The 9,719-nt window shown below is 38.7% G+C and overlaps 1 protein-coding gene and 1 long non-coding RNA gene across 4 annotated transcripts in view; one reads left to right on the forward strand and one right to left on the reverse strand.

Moving 5' to 3' along the window:
• COL11A1 (collagen type XI alpha 1 chain) overlaps positions 1 to 2,083 on the reverse strand; it is a 213,219-nt gene extending 211,136 nt beyond the window's left edge. For 2 of the 3 annotated variants that reach the window (XM_037745410.1, XM_017547607.2), the window contains exon 1: positions 1,623 to 2,082. In XM_037745410.1, coding sequence (XP_037601338.1) covers positions 1,623 to 1,728 — 106 coding nt within the window. In that variant the 5' untranslated portion in view covers positions 1,729 to 2,082. Of the gene's footprint in view, positions 1 to 1,622 lie in introns of all 3 variants that reach the window. The other variant, XM_017547609.2, reaches the window with a different exon arrangement.
• Positions 1,715 to 9,719, forward strand: part of LOC108317264 — an 8,841-nt gene continuing 836 nt past the window's right edge. The window contains exons 1-2 of the long non-coding RNA XR_001830670.2: positions 1,715 to 1,803; positions 1,910 to 2,868. This is a non-coding gene — a long non-coding RNA (uncharacterized LOC108317264). The remainder of the gene's footprint in view (positions 1,804 to 1,909; positions 2,869 to 9,719) is intronic.

The raw sequence follows: 9,719 nt of genomic DNA on the forward strand, positions 1-9,719 counted from the left end.
AATAATAAACAAAACCAGCAGAGGGCAGAACTGCTGACAGAATTGACCAATCCAACAGGCGACCAGGTACCAAGAATAAAGTGCAAACTTTTTGATGGATTTCACTTTCAAAAACTCTCTTACCTATCTATCTTTGAAAATGTGGAAATGAATGAATCAACATAATTAATCAACATAATTTCTTTGAAAATTCAAATATAGTCCTAATGAGGCTTTCGCTGTATTCACCAGGAAAAGTCACCGGGGGAATAATCCAGCGCTTCTTGCTACTCGTGAAGTTGAAAGCCACTAAGGATGTGGAAGCAATGGCCTGGTCACAGAGCTCGGCCTCCAGGAGCGCAGACTCCCACTAGGGAGAGCTCAGATCTGGGCATCTAGGCCCAAGGCCAGACTCAGGTTTCTGCTAAAGCCCACGCATTTGGGCTTGACCACTTTTATCTCCCTTGACCTACCCTCATCACCCTCCTTCCTATCCCCCAGCTTCTCTCTGCACTCCTCACAAAGCTTGCTTTCTACTCTAAGCTGCCTGGGGTCCCTGCGCTCCAAAGGCATTCGCCTGCCAGCCGAGTCTAAGGCACCTAACGGACCGCTCCAGCCAGATGCCGTTTCGGGAAAGGGCGGGGAAAGGGGAGGGAGGAGGCGGAGGGGAGGAGTGAAGTCGCTCTCCCTCCGTGGGTACTGACAGGGTTGTAGACTTCTGAGCAGGTCTGGCCACTGAATATTTGGTGGTGCCACGTAGGAACTTTTCCTTACCTCTCTCCTCCCACCCGACCCCATACCCCCTCCCCTTCCCTCCCAATCCCCAGTCCTCCGCCCCCACCCCATTTGCCTGGCTACTTTCATCATTCTCCAAGAGAACTCCACGTCCAACCTGCATGAAGAAGCGGAGGGGTGGGGTGGGGGGAGAACTGAAATTCAGGGGAAAGTGTTCTCCCTATCTTGAACCCATTCCTAATAATAATCTGCCAATTTTTGTCCACTTAAAATAGCTTGAAAATTCTCCCCTCTCTGCACCCCCCGCCTTCCCTCCCCCCCAAACCCCCCACTCAGAGTGTTCCTAATCTTCTAGATTCATCCTCCTGGTTTCTCTAATATCCCAAAACCTAAAACAGCCTGCTTTTCACTTTGTTGCAGACAAAGAACATTATCAACGTTCATTTTATACCCTTTATATTTCCCCTCAGCTCACCCTTAAAAAAAAAAAAAAGATATTCCCATTAGTTAGAATCTGAAGAAACCAGATGTATTCCAAGGGCGCTCTGAAGACTGTGCCTCAAACAAAAGCTTTGTATAACTGCCCTTGTGTTCAAGGTAATATTTTTCCTCTTTTCAAAGAGGCTGGAGAGTGGTGAAGGGCATTTTCAGCAGGCTCTCTGCCTGTCAGATCTTTTTTCCTGCTACCTACCTCCTCTCCCTTCATTGTCCCGCCTACATCCATCTCTTTCTCCAGTTTCCACTTCCAATGTGGTGGCAGCTACAATCTGGATTTTATTTAAGGGATTTTTTTTTTTTTTCCCTTGAAGAGCGGGTAGGAAGGGTAAAGGGGGGGAGGGGCGCAGAAGGAGTCAGACCGACGGCAATCTCCCACCTCCCCAAGTCCATTTTTTTTTTTTTTTTCTTACCTCCTCTGACCTCTCTAGCTTGGAAGAGGAAAGTCATTGCGAGGGTTGTTACGGTGAAATCCCAGAGCCACCGTTTCGTTTTCCACCTAGAGGACCACGGCTCCATTTCTGAGCCCCGCACTCACAACTGTGAACTCAACCCACGAAATTGCGATTGCAGACCAACTTCGTCCTTTCCAAGGTATCGCCGGGGATGTTTGCTACACAGCCATTGGGGAGGGAGAGTGGGGGAAAGTCAAAGGGCTTTTTCTTCTAAATTTGATGGTTTGCTTCCTTCGTGTCTCTAGCCCCTTCCTCTCCCTCTGGGTCGGCCCCGCCGGCCGGGACCCTCGGATCCTTCCTCTGCCGGGCCCTGCCTTCAGAATGAAGGCAGATGAGGGGCTTCCACCAACAAGCTGAGAGTACTGTGTGCCCCTAAAGGCTTCATGCCGTCAGTGGGCTGGACGAGTGGCTCCGGGCAGCCCCCTCCTCCGCCCACTCCCCTCCCTGCCCCGGGCTCCCCCACCCCGGCCGAAACTGACAAGCCGGCTGAGGGTCCGACCCAATCACAAGCCTCTGGGGCGGCCCCGAGCCCGCCCCCGTCTCCCTCAGCCCAGGAATGAGGACTCCCGGCAGGCCCAGCCCACCAGCCCACCCCCTGTCTCCCCACTCCTCTCCTCCCTCCTCGCCTACCCAAATCCCCGAGAAGAAATGGGAGGGAGTTACGCGGGACGCGTGCTTGGCTCCAGCGCTTTGGGAATGAAAGGAATTGCAGGAGAGCCCCGGAGCACACGGAGTTTTCAAGGCGCTTCTGTATTCAATAAAAACAGCTACTTGTCTACTTGCACCCGTCTGTTAGCCTCTCGCCGGTCGGCGGGAGAGGGGAGGAGTCCAGCGCCCGATCAGCCACACCGCTGGAGTCCTGGGCTGGCCGCGGTAACCTTATCCTTGTGCAAAAATCTGCTTCGTATGGCAGACGTGGAACCAGTGGGCTCATTGCGTTGCTGACTCCGAAAAGCGTTTTCTTTCTTTCTTTTTTTTTAACCCGATAATTAGAAGACAAGAACGAAGGTGGCATGGAGGGACCCTAGAGGTCAATACCCAGAGCTTGTAGGAAAGTCCTCTTTGGAGATCTGAAACGGAAATGTTTCTCTCGTAAATGTTTAAATTCAGCGCTAGGTTCATTCAGGGGCTTGCCTCTTAACAGAGTTGAACTGTACTCTGAGGGAGGAGGAGGAAGAAATTTATGGGAGCTGACATTAAGAGGGTGAGTAATTTAATTTTCCAGCTGATTCTGTTCTGATCCTGGATGTGGGGGTACTGAGGAGGGAGTAGAAAAGGCCAGGAAAGCAACTAGCAGAAATCTCCAAGAGGCTGGCCCACAGCTCCTCATTAAGGGCCTGGCCCTGGCCCTCAGCCTCAGGAGCTGAAAACATCGTCACTCCACAGTGAAAATAATGAAGAGGGCAGGTTTCTAAATTCCCTCTCTACTTAACTCATCCTCAAAGTAACCCTCTTACACCTGGAATATAGATTCCCAAGTCACTTTTTCAACGTTAAAATCATTCCATCCTATTGACTCCTTTTTGTTCCCTAATAATTCCTAAGATGTTTCTCTCAAAGATTTTCTGGAACAGTGCCCATCAGGGTGCCAGCATACATTAGCCACTCAATAGAGATGGGTTGGATGAATGAACACATTTTTCTGTTGACAAAGACTAGAAGCACTGGCAAGGGCCTACTTTGAGTATTTAAGTCATTTAAATGCTTAAAGGCCCTTAACTAAGTTTACTAGGTAGTATGTTCAATTCTATAACTGCCAGGCATCTTTAGGAACTCAGTTTTCCATTAGTCATCAAAATATGACTCATGATCCATCAGATTATATTAAATCTCTTCATGCAGTTTAAAGTTGGAAGAAAGGTGATCAAAGAGTAGATTGAGCCCTCATATGGGTTTAACAACATGAATAGAGACATATAAAATGAAGAAACAAACCAGAAAATACCTTCGATGTAAATATTACTCTCTGAAACAAAGAACTACTCCCTTATCAAGAAGTTGTCTCTTAAGATAACAGGTAAAAAAATACTTTATATTTGTAATGCTGTTGGCAGAATCTTTGGGATGCCTCATATCAGTTGCAGAGAAATATCATCAACTAGTTCTTCAGATTACAACCTCAAGCTGTTTGTTAATAAAATAATATATTGTATTTGAACCTACAAATTAAGATCCTTATGGTAGAAATATGTGTATTTGCCATCTTCATTATCCTTCATCATCTCACAAATGGAGAATTTGTATATATTTGCTGTTCCAAACTTCTGTACCAACTGATTATTCTGTCCAAACTTTGGATATTTTAAAAATTATTTTTTAAGCTTCTCTCAAATGTAAAATAGTGAAATGAATTCAAGTTTAGAAATACATATTTGTGAAGCTGCCAGAATTCTAAATCAATTCAATCACCAGAGAATTACTTTGCTTGTAGCAACACGTACAAATGGTGTTCCAAATTGTCTCTTAATAGCTCTCAAATTTATTGAGAATTCTGTAGCCTGATGCTGTTCTAGAAGGTGAGAAATGATGCAGTCAATATAGCAGTCTGTACTTTCTGGTCACATCTCAGACCTACTCACTGCTGTGAAAGTGTCCTTTCAGGCAAAACATCTCGGGTGAATAGAGTTATTACTACCTTACGCTCTCTGTACTTTGTGGTCTGAATTCCTCTGGCCGCTGCTCCGCTAGGCATAACCTGGGTCTGAATGAATGCCTCTAGAAGGAAACATACCAAATTCATGGTGAGGAATAATTATATCTAAGCCCTCTAGCCATTAGCTAGATGCCAGATCTACAGCCTTCCCTGGAACCAGCCCATGAATTTACAGGAGATTAACTCAACGAAAGAAAGGATAATACTAAGCAACAATGGGAGCAGAGGAAAGCCAGAAGAGATGCACCTTAGCTACCTTCAACTTCTCACTGGAGAACTTCCAATGCCATCATTTCCCAGGCCAGCTTTCAACTAGTCCTTGCTAATCGTTTGTACATAGATTCAAAATGTAATAAAACATGGCAGTTTTCCTGAGGTAAGTCTTTAGTTTGAAGCACAGTTAGTGGTATTTTTCTATTTTGTCACATTGAAAAATAATGATGTTTAAAGTGATTTCTTCAGCTTTGTAGAATTGTGATTGGCAAGCTTTTCAAAAACAGGATTTTTAAAGTAGAAAAAAAAAAAATAGTCACTTTTTTTGTAGCAGCATTTTAAATTAACCATTCATTCATCCATATTGGCTTGTCAGAGAAACCGAGATAATAATTTGAAAATAGATTGGGAGGCCAAATTAGGGAAAATTCTAAACAATCTTCAGAGTCCATGGAGCTTTATGAAACATTGTAAAAAGCTCATAAACCACCTTTAACATCTTCACAAATCTCTAGGAATCAGTGGACCTGGACTCAGAGCCAATGTTTGAAATATTGAGACCTCTACAACCAAAGAGAGACTGAAGACACCTTGACAATAGCTGGATGCCCCTAATAAAAATAGTATTAGAATAGTGACAGAACTCTATAATAATCCTTAACTTACTACAGCTGGAATTAGGTGAAGGAAGAAGTATATTAGGTAACATGATTTTTTAAACAATGCATCATCTTTTAAGTCACTTGACATTTATCCCCCTTTTCTCATACTGATGTTTCATCCCCCTATTTTTGAGATAGATAGACAGACGGATAGATAGATAGATAGATGATAGATAGATAGACAGATAGATATATTAGATAGATACATACATAGATAGATAAATGTAAATTAGATATTTCCTCCAAACATTTTACTATAATTAAAGTTACATCATCAAATGTGATTTCTTAAATGAGAAATTATGGGGTGGGGGCTCTTGCACACACCAGATATACTTAAAATGTTTAAAACAAAATTGCTTTTGAGAGTAATCCTCTCTTGTTGTGCCTAAAGGTTTGCCTTTCTTGCCCTTTTCTGAACTTTAGGTCAATTATTTTGAGAAGGAAATGATTGAGCAGCTTGACATTGATTTTATAGTTTTTTAAATACACGAGTGGCTAGAAATTACTCTCCGTTTAAAAGTAGAGCTAGTCCCTCTGACCTCACAGATGGGCCATTGTACTGTAGAGTGGTAGGGGAAGAGGGACAGAGAAATGTATTTCCATAGTCTAGTCTAACTCACAAAAACCTTACAGTGATGGTTGGGTAATTTTTGGCAACTTTACTCTGAAATAACTTACAGAACATTAGAGAAATCCAAATTTAGCCCAATTTCCATTATACAACAAAATCTTCAGATGAAGAAGATTTTTACCTTGTTCTGTTGGAGTGTTGAAAGAGCCAACTCTGAGATAACAGATGTGCCCTGTTTAAAAGGACCCACAATAAAATTGAATCTAAATGAACACAAAACAAGGAATATGGCCTTGTATGTTCATGTTATTTCTGTTAAAAATAGCTTTTAGTTAGCTATATTCACAGGAAGCTATCAGAGTCCCTTTTCGTAATTGTTCAATCAAAGATAGAAGGGAGAAAGAGAGAATGGAATCATTCAAGGTAAAAACGTATATATATTTTGGACTTTTGTCAACATACCTTTACTCTCTGCATGTCTTTTATTCTCAATTGAGTGGGTTTGGCATTTACTAAGCTCTTGGGGCATCCTGAGAATGTGTGTCAGCAAAAATGTAACGTGACTTTTTACCAAACTGTATAGGACAGCAGGAACACCTCTATTAGTAGAGGTAGAGGAATGAATTTTGCGCTTTTCAGTAAACCATTTGCCATAACTAAAGGAAGTACCACACCACTACTAATCTATAACTAAGGTATTTTACTTTCTATAGTGTCCCAACCATCACTTGAGAACTATTGACTTGATTCACATTGGTTACTCCTAACAAAATAAGTTTGCTGAAGGTAGAAGATTTAGCATCTTTAAAGGGATAATTTAAAAATTTATTCATAACAATGTCACAATTTTTAAAAATTTTTCATAGTTAAATGAGAATATACAACTAATTTTCCTTTAACATTATTTTATAAATAACAAAAGGCAACAAGATAACAAATACATCATTACACTTTCTAAAATAAGTAAGATCCTTCTTCTCACCTTTATGGTTTCTTCACAGATTGACCCACACCGATAGCTAGCATTTGACAGTATTCTTGATTTAAAATGAATATTATTTCCAGACAATCACATGTAATTGTTTTATACCTCCACCATTTGTACCAAATCATTTAAGTCTGAAACCAAATATGTGTGCGTTAAAAATCTGAAGACCCACAGCAGATAATTTTCTGAATCATATGCAATATTTCTGTTATTTTTATATGACAGCCTTATAGATTCCACAACAAATGCCAAATACAAGATTTAAGGCTGGTGAATATGGTTAAATATTGAAATAGATCTGATTTTTAAAACATCTGTATTAAATAACTTCAACTTAATTTGTTTTGCAGATTTTCAGTGTTTAATAAACCTCCCAATATTCTACTTTCTGCCAGTAGCGGTATGGTGAAATTATTGCACATTCAAATGCTGGACAAACAATAGATATTATTTCAAAAGTTTTTACAGTCTAATTTGCCAAGACTGTAAAATTGCATATGGATATAAATTGTTAGGTTGCAAAACAAACAACATTTAGTATAAGAGTATTTTGTTAAAAACCATATGTATTTGTCAGTATAGGAAAGTTATTTTTATTTAAAATACTTAATGGTTTTTTGTTCTTCATAACATCTTCATGAGGTTGGAATGTAGCAAATTGAATAGTTTCAAGTTAAGATTGAGGTCTGGGACACTTAAATTTCAAACTAGGAATACAGAAACAGGTGGTATATGTGAAAAACATGTCTATTTTTACACATCTGCTCGCATTATTATGTTCTTATTAATTATGCATTTTTGAATTTAATTTATATTTTATAGGTTAACTATTAAAATGAATGAAATCTCTTTAAAAATCTCTTAAGTAAGTCTTAAAATAAAAAAGATAATGCCATTGACTGTTCTTAAAGCCTTAAAAATGTCTATGAATATAATTAAAGAATTATATTGGTGGATGCATTTTTATGAAAAAAATTAATAATGAGCAATTTTTATCCTCAGGTTTCTCTCTCTCTTGGGATTTTAAGATCATTTTATAACTTTAGATGCTTCTGCAAAGAGAAAATATTGCTGAAATTAACCCAAAGTTATGTTTTATTTTCCAGAAGAAAAAGAAAAAAAGACATTCAATGTGTTAAAGAGATGAAATAAAATCATAATTATATTAATATTTTGTAAATACATGGACATCTTGAAAGCATAGGTACTATGCAAGGACTTCTATGCAAAGCATAAAATCTCTGAAGTTGATTGAAGACATACCAAGTATTACATAACTGTTTTTGTATACCATAAATTCTTTGAGAGCAGAAATCCTCACTCAATACCATATTTTCAATGTCTTGATTTCTCCTTATTGTGCTCCATATGAATTTGGCAACATTTATATTAGTTGCTTACTTTAGTTTTGATTTAGATTTAAAACACAAAAGATCAAATTTAAATGATTTTGTCAATCATCTTAAAGCATTAGATCTTCAGGTATGAATTACGGTGTACCTAAGACCCAAGCTGAGATTGAAACTCCAGGATGTTACTGGCCATACAACAGGGCTTCTAACAATTTAGAAGCAAAACTAGACATCTACACCACCTGTGAAACTATCAAGACAAAGTTTGACATATTTCATGTGGTGAAGTTCATTGCAGTATTGACTAAGCCACAGTTGAAAACTTCAGGATCAATTCTGTTGATAGGACCTATTAAATTTATATCTCCTCATTATAATCTCCTCCTCATTTCCACCATCTCATGACAGTAAGCATCCTGCAAAGTTCGTGTGTAATCGCACATGAGCTCTGATATTGACAACCAAAAAGCATTGCTTCCTGTGTTCTCCATTGTCTCCTTTTATTTCTATACAGTAATTCTGCAATAGGACATTTGGATAAATTTTGATAAGTAGGTAAGAATAGAAAGAAAAAAATACCAAGAAATTCATATTAAAATTTCAAATTTTGGAGTTACAAATAATAACTCAAAGGTGTACCGTATTTATTTACTTACTTATTTGTTTATTTATTTTTTGAGATGGAGTCTCATTCTTGTTGCCCAAGCTGGATTGTGATGGTGAGATCTTGATTCACCACAACCTCCCCCTCTCAGATTCAAGCAATTCTCCTGTCTCAGCCTCCTGAGTAGCTAGGATTACAGGCATGTGCCACGTCATCTGGCTAATTTTGTATTTTTAGTAGAAGCAAGGTTTCTCCATGTTGGTCAGGCTGGTCTCGAACTCCTGCCTGGCTCGGACTCCAAAGTGCTGGGATAACAGGAGTGAGCCACCATGCCTGGGCAGTTGTATCATATTTATATTACAGTAACAGTAAGAGCAAATGAGTTAGCCTAAAAAGTCATATATATGCATGGATAGTGATTTCATAAACATTTGAATAGGACATTGTCCTACATTCTAGAACCTTACTTATATTCTAGTACAGGAGAAAATATATTAACAAATCAAATACCTACGGGACGTATTAGTAAGTGAATTAATTACATAGGAATAATCACTTTCTGTAAGAAATCATTGCAAGTTATGATTTCCTATGGAAGAAGAATTTTTAAATAAAATCTACATTCTTTAGTACTGTCTTCAACAGATCCTTGAGATTATAACTTAAATAAAATTTAATCATGTGATGATTGGAACTATTTTAAACATTCACACAGAAACTAGATAGCATAAATAACTAGATAGCATAACTAAATACCTTACTGAAATGTAAACATGATCCAAAAATTTGATGATGTATATTATAGCGTTTGGAACCAATGTATAGTGCTTTTTTATTGTTTTTAAATAATGTTTTATTTAGTCTCTAATGACAAATCAGAAATGATGCTTATTTTTAAAAACCTGGTTCAGTCTTTACTCCAACCTAGTTTTTAGCAATATCTCTGAGGAATATTCACAATGAATGCCTTTGCAGCTTTCTTTTTCCATTTTTCTTTCCTTTTTTTTTT

This window comes from Cebus imitator, unplaced genomic scaffold (genome assembly GCF_001604975.1).
Source record: "Cebus imitator isolate Cc_AM_T3 unplaced genomic scaffold, Cebus_imitator-1.0 Scaffold199, whole genome shotgun sequence".
NCBI lineage: Eukaryota > Metazoa > Chordata > Mammalia > Primates > Cebidae > Cebus > Cebus imitator.